This window comes from Remersonia thermophila, chromosome 4 (genome assembly GCF_042764415.1).
Source record: "Remersonia thermophila strain ATCC 22073 chromosome 4, whole genome shotgun sequence".
Classification (NCBI taxonomy): Eukaryota; Fungi; Ascomycota; class Sordariomycetes; order Sordariales; family Chaetomiaceae; genus Remersonia; species Remersonia thermophila.
Window position 1 is genome coordinate 410271 of NC_092220.1, and position 15476 is coordinate 425746.

The following is a 15476-nucleotide window of genomic DNA, read 5'->3' on the forward strand; positions in this document are numbered from 1 at the left end:
GGGGTTGAGGGAGGGAGGGGAAGGAGAAGGCTTTTTCTGGGTTTGTCAACCCTGGCGGGGCGGAGGAGGTTCAAGAAATAATCATCACCCAGGGCCAGCAGCAGCAGCAGCGGTCCGCGTACTTGTATACTAGTAATAGTCCTTATTCCCGTAATACCCCTTCTTCGGAACAGCGGGAGGCAGGCAGGCTCGCTCAAAGGAAAAGGGAGGGAAAAAAAAAAGGTACAGTTGTACATGTTTTGTTATGATACAGGTGGGACCGTTGTATCATTCACGCTTTGGTCCCCTCATCATGGAGTTTCGTCATGGCGATCATCCATGAGCGAGAGAAGCCTTGCTACGGGTGGATCAGTTCCACTTGACGCCAAACAGGCGAAACTCCTTGCGGCCGGCCGCCGCTCTGGCCTGCGCTGCCGCGTCGGCATTCTCCAGGTAGATGCGCTGGCGGCCCTGGACGTCGACAAAGAAGTACTTGTAACGGTGCTCGTGCTCGCCGGGGCGCTTGATCATGTGGATGCCCACCCGGCCTGTGCCCTTGGGCCCTTGGATCTGGAAGAGGCCATTAGCGCGACAACGTCAAGGGCGGGAGAGCATGCTCGACGGAAAGCACGCTCGATGGAAATCACGCACGTTGAACTCAATCATCAGATGCTCGTTGCCCTGGGCGTCGGTGGTGGTGGTCGACCTGCGCTCTTGTTAGCAAGCCCCCTGTTCGCCTTGACCACGACCAGGGCCAACCCACGCGATAGGACGCGCGCGGCGCCACTTGTTGCCCGTCTCCTCGCCGAAAGCCACCATCTTCTTGCCGTCGCCCAGCAGCTCGATGCACCGGGGGTCGGCGCGAATCCGGTCCACGGCGCGGTTGAAGTGCACCGTCTTGCTGTCCGGGGAGAAGACGTCGGTGAAGAGGAAGTAGCCGACGCCGCCCTGTTGGGGTTGGAGCCTCGGCATGAGCATGCGGCCTTGTTCGGCGGGCGGGCGACTAAACGCAAAGGGCCAAGCCGGATACGTACCGTAAGGGCCAGCCCTACGATCACCAGGCCCAGGTTGAAGGTCTGCTGAGCGGCGCGGCCTGCCTTCTCGCCCACGGACAGCTCGGACCACGGCACGCGGCCGTCGTCGTTGAAGGGGGTCACGGAGCGGCGGCGCGATTCGGGAGCTGCGGTGGCATACAGACGGGATGGCGGGGGCGTGGGGAGGCTGCGCCGGGATGGCGGATGCGAGGTGAGCTTGAGAGCCGACGCCGACGCCGACGCCGACGCCGACGCCGACGCCAACGCCATCCGATAGAGAGCGGCGGACCGGTGGTGGATGCGCATGCGCATGCGCATGGTGGCTCGCGGACGGAGCTGTAGCCCCGAGACCGTGACTCGTGGTTTCATGGCGGTCTGGCGGGGGCCATTGCTGGCGGTTTCTGGGGAGCCGGCCGTCAGGGCAAACCAAAAGCGATGCAAACACAATAAAATGGGATGACGCTCGGGGCGGAGCATCCTGCCAGGTCCAGTTCCGTGCTTCCGGCGGGGCCCAGACCCACCCGGCGTGGGGCAGCCGGGTCGAGTCCCAATCGGGTTTAGCGTCGCCTTTGATGCCACGATGGAATCGCTGGGCGGCGACCACAACCTGGAAGGTGGCTCCTTTCTCCTGAAACGGGCCGTTTCGTAGGGGAATCAAAACCACACGCGACACCGACAAAGACACCACCTCACCCGCTTTCCCCCACTCCTCCCAAAGCCGTCGCCGTCGTCGTCGCCGTTCCCACCGCCACTCGTCCCAGCTCGGTCTCCCCCCCCCATCGCCAAGATGAGCGGCCTCGCATCCAAGCAGGAGTCGCTCAAGATCTTTGAGAAGCTCAAGGCGAAGCCCGCCAACAAGGCAAGTCGTCCCGTCGCTCCCGGGCTCCCGGGCTCCGCCACCCGCCGCTCCGAGACCTGCCCGGCCTGCGAGTGCTGACGGCCGACCACGGCAGATCTGCTTCGACTGCGGCCAAAAGAACCCGACCTGGACGTCGGTCCCCTTCGGCATCTACCTTTGCCTCGACTGCTCCGCGAACCACCGCAACCTTGGCGTTCACATCTCGTTCGTCCGCTCCACGAACCTCGACCGTACGTCCGCAGACACCCACCTCCCCGACCCGCATGGCCCGCACTGACCCCCCGGCAAGAGTGGCAATGGGACCAGCTGCGCCTCATGAAGGTTGGCGGCAATGAGTCGGCCACCAAGTTCTTCCAGTCCAACGGCGGCTCGGCCGCCCTGAACAGCAAGGACCCCAAGACCAAGTACACATCGGCCGCCGCCACCAAGTACAAGGAGGAGCTGAAGAAGCGGGCCGCCCGGGATGCGAAGGAGTAGGCGCTTTTCCCCCTCGCGAGGCAGAGACGCGATCAAGCAGGCTGACGACGCACCTTCCTTCCCCCCCCCTCCCTCCCAGGTACCCCGAGACGGTGGTCATCAACGAGGCCGGCGAGGGCGCCGACGATTCCAACAACGCTGCCAACGACGAGGACGACTTTTTCTCGGCGTGGAGCCGCCCGGCCATCAAGAAGCCCACCCCGCCCGTCTCGCGCACCGCCACCCCGCCCGTCGTCGGCCGTGCCCCCTCGCCCCTCGTGAAGCCCGGCGACAAGGAGCCCTCGCGTTCCTCGTCGCCGCTCGCCGCCAAGCCTGCCGGCGACGAAGCGAAACCCGCCGCCAGCCGCATCACGCACTCGGCCGCCCTGCGCTCGGGCGCCTCGGGCCCGCGCAAGACCAACATCTTGGGCGCCAAGAAGGCCACCTCCAAGCTGGGCGTCAAGAAGCTCGGCACCGAGGCCGCGATTGACTTTGACGAGGCCGAGAAGAAGGCCAAGGAGGAGGCCGAGCGCAAGGAGAAGCTGGGATACGACCCAGACGCCGAGGAGGAGGATTCCGCCCCCAGCGCCGACAAGCCGTCCGCCGCCGCCAAGACGGGCGCCGCCATCCTGTCCCCCACTCCCGTCAGCCCCGGCCCGCGCAGCAGCTTCGGCGCCACCCGTCCCGCCCCCCAAAAGTCGGAGGCCGAGATGGAGCGTCTCGGGATGGGCATCCGCCGCCTGGGCTTCGGCCAGGTGGGCAAGCCTGCGGGCTCGGGGGCTGCCGCCAGCAAGAACCCCGGTGGTTTTGGCTCCGTCGGACCCATCAAGGCGTCTGCGGATGGTAAGCTCTCTCCCCCGTTCCCCCGCCCACGTCTTCCTCGCGGCTCCGCATCTAACAGGAGCGCTCCCAGACGACACCGAGACCTACGCCCGCCAAAAGTTTGGCAACCAGCGCGCCATCTCGTCCGACGAGTTCTTCGGCAAGGGCATGTTCGATGCCTCGTCCCAGGCCGAGGCCAAGTCGCGCCTCGCCGGGTTCGAGGGCGCCCAGGCCATCTCGAGCAACGCCTACTTTGGCCGGCCCGAAGGGGACGAGGGCGGCCCCGGCGCGTCTCGCGGGGGCGGCGACTACGTGGACTACGGCGACCTCGAGAGCGCCGCCAAGGATTTTGTGCGCCGCTTTGGCATCACGGCGGCCGACGATCTGGACACCCTGACCCAGCTTGTCGGCGAGGGCGCGGGGCGCCTGCAGGGCGCGATTCGGGCTTACTTGGGGAGCTAAAGAGGGGGTGCTTCTTGGGGGTCGGAAACGGTGGCTATAGACTGCTCTTGGGGAGGGAGGTTGAGGAAGTTTGAGGCCCGATGAAAGGATGGTGAGCGGGCGCGCGGCTTGGCATGGAATGGGAGCTGCGGAAAGATGGGATCCTGGGAGGTTTGTCTGCGGAGGTCATGTCGAATGGAATTATAGCACACAAAAGATGCGTCAAAGTAGGCAAAAACTACGTCGCGTTGTTTGATATATCTTGGGGAGGGGGCCGAGCCGGGTGAAATGAAGATGTAACGGCTTGCAAAGAACCACCTAGGATATGCGACGCGTAATTACTGTGTACATATATGCCAAGGTGCTCGTGGCCTAATGAGCATGTTGGCTGCTTCTGGTTCCTATTATTCCATCCTCGCAGCCGCTCTTGGGCGTTCTCCCGCTGAATCCACGCGGGCTGTCGTTCGTCTTTTCCTCGAAGCCGTCTCGTCCCGTCCAGCCTCTTCAGGTCTCGTCTCATTTCTCCTTTCTCAGTTATTACCGTTGGCACGTCTCCACCGTCAAAACCCTTCCCTGGCCCGCCCGGCGCGCGCGTACGTGCCTCTCGACCCGTCTCGCGTGGTCCACAATCTCCCAATACCTTGCCTTTTCCGCCGCGCTCGCCTCCTCGCGCAGCCGATACCCGGGAAACATGACCAACGTGGCCATCTTGCCCCAGTCGCCGACCCAGTCGACCGCGGTCCGAGAGGCGGCCTCCTTGCCGCTGCCGTCCTCCTCCTCCTCCGCCGTCGTCGTCCCGGCCACGTCATCGACCAGGGCGTCCGCCAGCGGCACGCTCTCCCACAGGGCCTGGAACCACGCCCCGCAGCCCGTCAGATCGAGCCACTCGAGCCCGTACAGGGCCCGGCTCAGCCGCCGCAGCACGAGCACCTGCTCGCTCCAGTCGCCGTCGAGCGAGTGGCTGTAGGGGCCCGTGCCTCCGTACGCCACCGTCCGGCCCGTGACGGGGGAGACCACGCCGGCGGCCGCCGCGCGCGCCCGCGGGGTCAGCGACGGCTCGGGCCAGAAGGCGAGGCTCAGGTGCGTGAGGGTCCCCGACAGGCGGGAGGCGAGCGACAGGAGCTGGCGCCACGACGTCAGGGCCGCGCCGGGCGCGGCGGGGTCGAGGGCGAGGGAGAGGTGGGTGAGGTGGGGCAGGACCGAGGGCGGGAGGGACGGGGTCGGGTCGGGCGCGTCCCAGGTCTCCTGCACCTCGAGGGGGCAGGGCTGCGAAGAGGGGAAGAGGAGGTCGGCGAGGTGCTTGAGGCGGAGGGAGCGGAGGAGCGACGAGGAGAGGTCCAGGTGCGTGAAGGCGGCGTTGACGACGGCGGGAGAGAGATCGGGGTCGTCGAGGTACTCGGGGACGTCGGGCGGGGGGAGGAGGAGGGCGCGCAGGTCGCTCAGGGTGACGCCGGCTGGGTGGTGGGCGGCGAGGTAGGCGACCAGGAGGATGCGAAGGTGGGTGGGGATCTCGTAGAGATGGTAGCGGTTGTAGGCGCGCTGCCATTCCCAGTCCGCGACGAAGCGGCGGAGGACCATGTCGAGCAGGCTGCGGCGGGCAGGCAGGGCCAAGCCCGGGAGGGGCCGGTGGTCGCGGCCGGCGGCAACGACGCCCCGGGAGGAGACGGCAGAGCGCTGCAGGGCATGGTCGGCGCGCTCGGCGGCCGAGAGCCAGCTCCGGGGCGGCGCCGGACCCGCAGGGAGCCGATGGCCGCCGGGCCCCTGACGGAGCGGCCGGCGGGGCCGGGGCGGCGGCGTCTCGGGGATGTTGAGTATCTGACGAAGCTCGGGCGGCACCGTCGGTTGAACGCCAAGGTCCGGGACCTGGCCGGCACCGTTCAGGCCGGTGCGGCGGAGCTGGGCGAGCAGGTCGTTGACGCTGCGGCCGCGAGACGACGCGTCATCTGTTTCCTCTCGTTAGCCTCGCCGCCCCCTTTCCCCTCCCCCCACCCCGTCCCCCTTCCTCCTCTCTTCTCCCCCGGAGATTGCAGGACATGAGACCAGAAAAAGTGACATAACAGCCAAGGGCAAACCAAAGGAAAACAATGCCAAGGGGGGACGGATAGGTGCACAAGGACGGGTGGGCGCTTTGGAGGAACACGAAGATCACCCACCATTGTTGCTATCGTTTCTGCGGGTAGCCGGGCTGCTGAGTAACGCGGGCGCGGTGGACGGCGGCTTGGAAAACCTGTTGAGATGCCTCTTTTTCGGCATTACCTTGGCGGTTCGGAAGGCCCTGGGTTGGTACAAGATGGAAATCCCCCCGGAACCCTGCGTGGGTAGAGGACGGGAGCGGGCAGCAAGACGATGCGGACATGCAAAGAAAGACGACGAGTCATCGACCGAGACGGCGCCGAACCGGGGTCTCTTGGGGACCCGCTTGTTGCCGGGGCTTGCGGAAGCAGGGCTTGGCTCTCCTCGGACGCAACCATCGATACCGTAATACCTGGTTGGGTAAAGTACCCAGGGTGGTTTGCGTCTCACGATGTACACGTCAATGACCCAAGAGCCGAAAAGAAGTTGCCCATGGCCCGAGGTGATATCGTAGCCTTTGCGTTGAGTGTAGGGCTGTTCCGAGGAAGACGCCCACCGGGAGACGCTGGCCTGTGCAGGTTCCGGGGTCTCCACCCGGAGGCTCCACTCCTCTCTCAACTTCCTCCGTCTCCGTCTCCATCTCCGTCTCCGTCTTCGTCTCCGTCTCCGTCTTGTCTCCTCCGTTCCGTCCGCCTCGCCCATCTCCAAGCTTCCATGTTGACACAAACTCCACTTCCACATCAACCTATTCAACCTCGCTTTCCATGTCTATTACCTGGCACTCGGCTTCTGCCGCATAAAAAGAAAACACACCCCGCCGACTGCCCAACAAGCCAGAGACTGTCAAAAGCAAAGAGAGTGGTACAGGGCCCATGAATCACAACATGACGACCCTCGCGCTGGCCGATCCAACCACCGATCGCCTGTCGCGAGACAGGCAAGTCACAGACCCCTGTGTCATGCGACTGAGCGGAGCCAAGGCTAGGCGCCTTCACGAAGCGGAAAGGTCTTGGCTGTGAATACCGCAGTACTGCGTAGGTATATGCCTACGAATAGGTCACCAGGTAGTCAGGGGGGCCAGGAGGACAAAGAGGTCGGAAGAGATCCCCCCAAGATCTCCTCGGTCGAGTTTCCCCTGGCCGTAGTAGTCAGTCAGTCAGTCACATTGATCAACGCCTTGACACAAATTTCAAAAGAAAAACAAAACTTAGACACCAACGCCGATACGTCCTGTTTGTCTTGTTCGTTCTGCGCGGTCGCCGTGCTCCACGCGACCAGGTTGAGAAACCCTCCCCACTGCCCCCGGGGGGTACGGCATCAGCACTCATGACGTGCAGGATGCACGAGGGCACGCGACGAAACGGCTACCCGGCCGAGACATGGAAGACGGTTTCGTGTCATATGCCCTGTGGCGCATTCGGGCGTCCGGGGCTGGCAAAGAGAGGGCGGTCCAGTCAACGGACGGGAACAACCAAGCTAGACTGCTGTAGACAACGTCATCTAGCGAAACCATGGTCGGAGCGTGGTGTCCTCTCCATCTTGACATTGTGCAGCCTTGATCAACGAGGCCAACAACCCCGGGCCTCGCCCTGTCCGCCGCAGAGACGCCTCTGTCCAACGAGCTCCAGCCCGGATGACGTTTGGCCACCGAGGGCGTGTATCCAACTCACAATCACACCCCCTTCCTCATCCTCCCATCTTCCGCAAGTGCAAACAAATTCACCTTTTCCAACACCCCTCTAGGCCCACTCTTACTACATGGCAGCTGAGAATGTGAAACATGAAATTCGTTGACATGGACCATAGACGGCGTCTGAGCTGGGCAAAAAAGGAGCCCCGGGTTGCGGTGCGGAAACCAAAACTCATCCGGCCAACCCTCACGAATCGGATGCCACTAGCCTTCCTCCCTCGTGCCCACCGCCCTGTTTTCCCACGGCTGTCCCCCTTTTTTTTTTCCAATGCTGTCTCTAACTCGGCGTCGAGTATACGTCTTTTACCTCTTCCGGAAGGAGGAGAAAGAGGCCGAAGAAAACAAACGACAAAGCGTCAGCCGTTTCCAAACCCGCGAGCCGCCCGGCTCTGCCATTGTAGAAGCGGCGATCGCCGGTGAGAGCTGGAACGGTGGGAAGCGAGCAAAGCCCGAGGCTTCCTTTGCCCTCTCCTGCCTCGTCCCCGCATCCGATCTGCTGAGGACCCCTGGCCTCGGAGACGTGTCTGCGTCGACCCTTCTAGAATCCCAACCGAGCCTCACCCCTCAAGCCGCCGCACGACAAGGCTTCCCCTCCACGACGTCTCCTCCGATGACAGCTACAGCTCAAGACCAACGGTCGTCGACGGACATGGCCTGCGCCGCGCTCATGTACCACACGGTGGCCCGAGGAGAATAGGTAGGACCCGGTACGCTGCTGCTCCGCTTTGCCCGACACGAGCCACGCGGCTTCATGGCAGCGGCAGCAACAACGGCAGAGGATTCGTGGGCAAGGCGGCGCTGTCAAGTGCGACATGAGAAGGAAGAAGGGACCGGACGAGACAAAAAGGGACCCTGTTCGTTTCCGTGATCCCCAAGCCGCCTGGCTGTGGTCCTCTGCTACCCCGGTGACCTGGGCGTTCGGTCCTTGTTTTGTCTCCTTATGACACCCCCCTCCCCCCCCCCCCCCCCCATAGCGTTTTACTCCGTTCCCTTTTCACGGCCCAGTGTTTTCCTCGCCATTCAAGCCTGCACTTTGGCTCGCATGGCCAAAACTCAAACTTGGCCCGAGAAACCCCCGTCCACTAGAGAGGCAGAACATGCATCAAGAAAGGCGCGCTTTTCAGCGTCCCCCGTCCCACCGCAGGCTCGTGATGAGGCAGGGCCAGCCAGGCAGCAGAAGCAGGCCGACGGCAAAAAAAAGGGGGGTAGAAAGCCAATTCGGAGAGAGCCTGCTTCTTTTTTTTTCGTCACCTCCTTTCCCCCCCCCCCCGAGGCTCTCGCCGTTTGACCGCACCGACGAAACGTGCCCCAGGTCCGGCCCTGTGGTGAGACAGAAACGGCGAATTCATCGCCTTTGTCGCGGCCACAAGACGCCGGCGTCCTTCTTCCCGTCAGCCGCTCATCGCATCCGCCTTGAATAGAGCATCTGCATGCTTGCTTCCGACACCTCGCAGCCTCCACGTCGCTCAGCGAAGGCAGCAGGGATGAGACGACGAGAATGAGGCCGAAGATAGCGCCGCGGACAAAGCAAAGTGGGGAGGGGGGAAAGAGAGAGAGAGAAAAGGGGGGGTTCGATCCACGCTGGTCGCCCGGACCGTAAACATTGCGCGCTCGTTCGTCTCGCCTCTGGTTTTCGAAACCGGGCGGACAAGGTTTGCGACGCGTTCTCTCTTGCTCTTTCTGTCGTCGGTGTGACACACACACACGCGCGCGCGCGCACGCACACACATACATACATACACACAAACATACATGGCACGCGGACGGGGGAACAGCGGCGCTGTCGTGGATCGGTCTTTGGCTCGCGGACGGGTCGACGTGGTAGGCCGACGTGGTACGCTACACCCGCACAGCACGGAACGGGGCAAACGGCTGCCGGCAGGAGTTCGACCGAGAAAGGAGCCAGGCACGGCCCTGAACGGGCGAGGGCCGTGGAGGTTGGAGAACGAATCCGGAAGTTGAGGGCAAACGGGACGCTGGATTGGGGTTCGTGGCCGTCCCTTGAGAAACGTCAATCAAGCATGCCACTTCCAAGAGGAGCAAAAGGTCGGTTTCTTGTGTCGGAATGGCCGTGGCTGAGACCCCCGGAGCGGCCTTGAAAATATCTCGAGCGTGTGTATCCGCCCTCTCTTCCATGTGAACGCCGTGGACGTTGCCCCCATCAACAAAACGCGTCGTCGTTTCCCACGCCCCCTCCGAGCGGGTCAAGGGGCGACGAGCAAAGGAGGAGCTCGGAGCGGGATGGGATTCTGACGGGCCAAGTCGGAGGTTGTGTCGCGTGTTTGCTACGCGTAGTTGCGTGGGGAGCTAGCCTGTCACGAGAAATCGAGAGGCGTTTTCGATGGCGGTTGGCGAGCGCAGCGCGGTGAACCTGATGAGGCTGGAACCAACGTTCGGCGTGTTCGTCCGAGCTGATCTGCTGGAGGAGCACGTGCTGAGACTGGCTACTCCCTGGACGCGATTGATTGGAGCATCAGCCTTCTCCTTGGGGCGTTGGGCATAAGAGCGCAGAAACCAGCACGCTTTCGATGGGCAGCGTTGAAGGACTCGAACGTTTGGCAGCACACGTTCCGCCTTGGTGATGGTGTGCACGTCATTGGGAAGCCTTGGGGTGTGTCTAGAGCTGGCATATCGTAACGGAGTTTCCCTAACAGATTCAGCATGCTCGATTTTTCTGAGGACGAGACGTAGAGGCTGCCGTTGGTGCCCAAGTGAGGCCCAGCCTCCCTGGAGCGCTTCTCTTGATGGCATCGCTCATTGTCTACAGAGTGCTTCTTGCGGGTACGACATCCTTGTCCCGTTGTATCCGAGGCTCGTTGAATGTCTTTGGCCTACAAGCTTGTGCAACACCACCTTGCCGCGAGTCAATGCAGATCGGTATCTGGGCCCCGCACCATGTACCTGCTCGTATCTCAGGCCCCCGAGGCTCTTGGACGCTGTATTGTCATCTTCTGACGGTGCGTCGCCGACCGCCCCGTAGGACTCGACCGGGGAGGTTTGCACGCATCAGCAACACACAGCTGCCGCAACACATGGCTGCAGACGTCACCCCACCACGGCACGGGTACCCCGTCCCAAGAGATGATGCCCGTCGTCGACTGCAGAAACAGATCCTGCGGTTGCAGCGAGGAGCTTGTTGTTGGGTAGAAATGTGCTCAGTTTCTCGGTGCCACGGCTCAGACGCGGCCGAAGGAAGAGCGGGCAGCAGAATCACGACCTGACGGGGCCTCGCAGACCTAGGAAGGCGTGTTGACGAGGCGTCTGGCGGACGGAGGCAATGAGAGACGAGCCAGGCGAGACTCGCTGGCGCAGCGTGATGCCCGGACGATCCCCAACAAACGATAAGGCTCACGCTTTATGGAAGTCGCCGAGCGCGCTTGGAAGGCTTAACTATTACGCAGTAGAGCACATGTTCGGCCTCCCTCCCTGCGTGGCTTAACGCGTTTGAGGGGCGGTCCGACAACAGCCACGCACAAATGACAGGGTCCGCCAATGAAGACCAAACATGAAAGCTCCTGGAGGGTGTGCGTCAATGGCTCAGACTCGCCGACAAGGAGAGCAGGCGAGGGCGCATCGTTTGCCGTCCGCCCTTTTGGAGTTGTGGGTGCCGGGGGCTGCATCGTATCCCACCAATAACCCTTCCACACCGGGCCGGGGCTGCCGACAGGAAGAATGGCTCAAATGGCGCATCGACCGGTGAGCTCGACAGCGGCATGTCTCGTCGAGGGCGCGCACTTTGGCTCCAGGCTGGCTGGTTGGTCGAGGTTCCGACTTCTGCCGCGCCGCGTGACGTCGGGGCCTGTTGGTAGAAGGCCCGTGTTTTACTAGTTATGCCTTCCCATGGATCCCTACCTCGTTCATGGGCGTTGTGACGGGCAGGATGCCAGGACCCGGGTGTCGGAAAGGCTGCGGTGGCACAGAGCATCAGCCAGGCCAGATCGGCGCCGTGCCTCAGCGGCCGGGACGCCCTGGGACGGCGAGCGGGTGAAGCGCATGCGGGCAGCGTTGGTAGACGGGATGGACAGCGATCGCCCCCGGAGATCCGAAGGAGATGTCGTCTCTCTCCCACGCAACGAAATCGGCTTCATGCCGGTTGCTGTGGACGAGCAGCTGCGAATGGGGTGAAAAGTGTCGAAAGTGTGGGTGGCGTTGCGGAAGAGCTCCCAAGGGCCCCCGGGTGCACGGGAACCTACCGGCCACTGGCGGCCTGACCCGATCTTGCAGGTTCGGTCGCAAAGGGAGGGCCTTTTGTCATCTCGCATTCCATCCGCCGACGCTTCTTTGCTGGAGGGAGTCAGGTCGTCTTCCTCTCCCTCTCTTTCCGCATCAAGCGTCCGTTCCGGGCTGCTCGTCGTCCAGGCGCGGTGGGTCCCCGGCCCAGTCGTAGCCCACCTTCCCGTGATAGGCCGCTCCCTACTGCGTATAGTATGCGGGAACATCCCCCGGGCCCTGCAGGCGGACCCACTATTGGCCTCCCCTGCCTGTGCCCGAGTGGGGTCCCGATGGCGCTAAGCACTCGCTGGGAATAGTGTCGTGAAGAAGGGTGCTTGGCATTAGGGGTCTCCACCAACGTCATCAACCTCACCAACACAACCTGCCCAACGGACCGCCAACGAGGGACGCATCGTGAGCGCTAGCTAGAGGGCCATCTCCGGCATGGGCTGAAGGTCCGTCAGGCGCATTCAGGCCCTTGCAGAGTCCGGCTATCGAGAACCGTTCGTCGGATTGGAAATGCCAGCCCATCCCCGGTCCTGGCCATGCGATGCTGGCCGCGTCCACGCAGTCTTGAATGAGCCTATATGGTTTGTGGCGTCAGTATCCCTCCCTATCAAGAATGTTCGGTCTCGATGGCTTCGTGCTCCTCGGCGGTGACAGAACCTGGCGGGCAGCATCCTCCCACGTCGCCAGCAACCACGCTGCCGCCTCCTCTGTTATGCACGGCAGCCGCGGGAGCAACAGCGGCAGCGGTACGCGAACTGTTTTGACATGCCAACCTCACAGTTTGGTTCAACCCAAGTGAAACGCAAACATCCTGCCATGTCCGCATGGTCCCCTGGCTCGTCCGAGGGCGTTCCGCGCACGACCAAGCCATGGCCTTCTTCTTCAGAAGCCCCCTCCCGGCCGGGGGGGGGGGGGGGGGGAGGGGGGGGGGTTGCTAGATGAGATGTCACATTGGAAAACGCCACGGTTGACCCTCCCAGCCAACAGGCGTGGGGGCAGACCCAGATCCGGAGAAGCTTTCGAAAACAGAATCTCTTCGAAACCCCTACTGCGTACCGCCCAAGGCAGGCTACCAGCAGGGCCGTCCTGGATTTCATGCTTCGGGCGTGCGCGTTCTCAAGCCCCAAACGCAAAATTCGGTGTCCTCAATGGGGAAACAAGGCGACCTCGTTGATCGAACCTGTTAGGCTCGACGGTGCCGTCCGGTGAGCCCAATCCGAGGCACAGCTGGCCGCTCACTTCCTGACCATGGACGCCTTGGTGGAAGGGACGGCATGTACCGACACAGCCCACTCAGATTAACGGCCGAAAGGATGCTGGATCTGAAACAGCGGGTTCGGCAGCTCTTTAGTCAAGGGAAATCCCTCCCATGCCTTGAGAGCTGAATGGCCGTCATAGACACACGCCCTGATTGGAAAGCCACGGGAGGGTGCACAACCCACCGCGCCGATTCGTTTCATCCGGACGCTGACTTGGTCTCTTGACAACAAGCACCCCCCAGCCGTCTTTGCGAATGCGCCACTCAATACGAGGACGCTCCCCGCTGGGCACTCTCAAAAGGCGTCGCGTGGAGCTTGGTTGGTGACATTGCCTAGAACTCTCCATTTCGAAGCTGCACATTGGTTGATGGTTGGGCGTGAGCTCGCTGCCTCTTCCTGCTGCCCACCATTCCCTCCTCTGCGCCAGGAAGCCGCCTTCTCCTTTTGAGGCCATCATCTTCACGTTTCCAGAGGCCCAACCGGAACCTGTGACACCACCCCACACGGGCACCCCAGGCACAGCGCCGATGAGGGGCGTCCAAGTACAGTCAGTAATCGTGTATCGGGGGAAGTACCCGAGCCGCCTGATCATCTGGTAGGACAATGACTGACGGAGTTCCTCCGCATGAACCTTATCGGCCGTTGCCGGGAGAGCCAAGACCATAGGGCCGAAAACCGGGGCGTCCACGACCTCTCATCGCATCCTTCTTGTGACCTGACGACGAGAACGCGATTCAAAGCTCCTCTTTCCCCGAGCATCTCCCCCTCGGTGAAGGCAAGCCGTCGTTGGGCGGCCGCGTCGGAACGTCTCCTGCGCCGCGACGCTACTGTGCGCTCGACCAGGCCCCCTAGCTGATGTTTGTACGGTATCGAGGCGGACGTGGCCTCTTTCCTCCCGTAGTCGGACATTGTTTGGTGTCATGCAGGTAGCCGATGGTGGGGCGTCCAGGCGACAGATCCGATTGTTTTTTTTCTTCTTTTTTTTTCTTCTTTTTTGTTGTTTCTAGGGCGCGCTCTTTCACCGACCCCGATTGTTGTTTTTCCGGCGAGAAGTAGGGTGGCTGCAGAGAAGGGGTGCGTCAGATAACGGAGACCACAGGAGCACCATCCAGGTCTGGATGATTCTGTTGTTGAGCCGCCCCAAGAACAGACACCCCCTCTGCTTGAGGCCTACGTAAAGAGGTCAACGGGACAGATGGCGTTTCTAGGTACGGTGCATGTTCCGCCTGGCTTGCGTAGAAAGGGGAGAAAGAACACAAGCCGGCTTCGCCTCGGCCTATTCCAAAGCACACTCCTTAGGGGTGCGCTAGCCATCAGTGGCAAGTGTTCAAAATGGGTTGGCCGAGGCGGTTGGACACGACGGCAGGCGCTCATTGCCGGTAACTTTTTGACGGTTCCTTGCTTGCCTGCCGGCGCGGTCCTTTGCCCAACTCTGGCTCACCGGAAAGGGGGAAACGTTTCCAGGGGCCTGGGCAGAGCTTCTTGTATGGGTACCTAGACATCCACGAACGTCAATCCAAGCCCTCTCCGTTGTTGACCGTCTGAGGCATCAGGGCTCAAGGCACCATACTGATACTTAAGGGGATGGATATCCGGGCGCCAGCTCCATGTCGACGCCTCTCTTGCGTTGCTATCCTCAGCTTTGCACAAGCCCATGCTCTGCCTCAACCCTAACAAGGCATAGGAGCATCCTCTGGAGACGGAGCTGCTGCGAGCTATTGCTTTCGATATTGCGCTTTCCTCTCCTAGAGACCTCCGGCTCGACACGGCCAAACGTGCTGTACTACGGCCACCTCCAACGAGCAGTCTCCTCTACGTCGACTCCGGGCTCAACACCATAGGCATTCAACCTTCGTCACCACCGCTCCGATAGCAGCCCCCATCGATCAGAAGCGATCTGTGCCCACCGCCAGCGGGAAGGGCGGATCCTCGAGATCATCAAGGGCCCGATTTGGGACAACCGTGGCAAGAGATACCGCCAGCTGAAGAAGCCCACCTTGGATGATCTCTTTGCGCGTTGTCGCTGGTCTCCGGTAGCCTCAACTTCCCCGAGGGAGCCCGTCGAGGTGAGGACTCTCCCGCGTCTGATCCATTCCAGGGTCATCCGCGGGCCCTCTCGGCCACAGCGTCGTTCTCCAGCAGAAGTCGCCCATGGAACGATTCCAGCATGGTTGCAAGGTCTGAGAGCTGACCTGTGAAGCATACACGTCCCCGACCCGTCCGGCACGGAAGCGTCGTGGAATCAGGCGCTCTCTGGCGCCCAGAGAGCCACACCCGACACGGCAAATCACGACGACCGGTAATGCTGCTCGCCATCCAGATCCGGCCGTTCAGAAACAACGCTGCGCTGCTTCTTCCCGCCAACCGTGCTGGACCCCTGAAGAGTGGAGGGTACCAGTGAGTTGCTGACGGAAGATAACTTTCAGAACAAGGGCCAGGGGGTTGTGTAAATTGGGCCCTTGGCTTGGCATGACCAGGGGCCCTCCTGGCTCAAGTCGAGGTAGGGTCTGACCAATCCCATCGTCGAGATTCCGTCGTACTCTCGGGCCATCGGGTACCGTATGCAGCTCGGCGTGGCGAGTGGAAGGCTGGGAGAGTGACCGTTATTTTTTTTTTTTTCGACCGTCTCAGCAAGGGCTTTG

The 15476-nt window shown here is 62.2% G+C and overlaps 3 protein-coding genes across 3 annotated transcripts; 1 reads left to right on the forward strand and 2 right to left on the reverse strand.

Moving 5' to 3' along the window:
* Positions 1 to 348: 348 nt before the first annotated feature.
* On the reverse strand, positions 349 to 1331 carry VTJ83DRAFT_4231 (uncharacterized protein; the record flags this gene model as incomplete). The annotated part of the gene is made up of 4 exons (XM_071010698.1): positions 349 to 549; positions 631 to 685; positions 743 to 927; positions 1014 to 1331. 4 exons carry the CDS (start codon positions 1329 to 1331, stop codon positions 349 to 351), a joined length of 759 nt encoding a protein of 252 aa, XP_070865681.1.
* Positions 1332 to 1800: 469 nt separating this feature from the next.
* Positions 1801 to 3612, forward strand: VTJ83DRAFT_4232 (uncharacterized protein; the record flags this gene model as incomplete). Its single annotated transcript, XM_071010699.1, has 5 exons — positions 1801 to 1872; positions 1967 to 2102; positions 2162 to 2345; positions 2429 to 3171; positions 3242 to 3612. The coding sequence occupies 5 exons, from the start codon at positions 1801 to 1803 to the stop codon at positions 3610 to 3612; spliced, it is 1506 nt and encodes a 501-aa protein (XP_070865682.1).
* Positions 3613 to 4128: 516 nt separating this feature from the next.
* On the reverse strand, positions 4129 to 5844 carry VTJ83DRAFT_4233 (uncharacterized protein; the record flags this gene model as incomplete). The annotated part of the gene is made up of 2 exons (XM_071010700.1): positions 4129 to 5534; positions 5745 to 5844. 2 exons carry the CDS (start codon positions 5842 to 5844, stop codon positions 4129 to 4131), a joined length of 1506 nt encoding a protein of 501 aa, XP_070865683.1.
* Positions 5845 to 15476: the final 9632 nt, after the last annotated feature.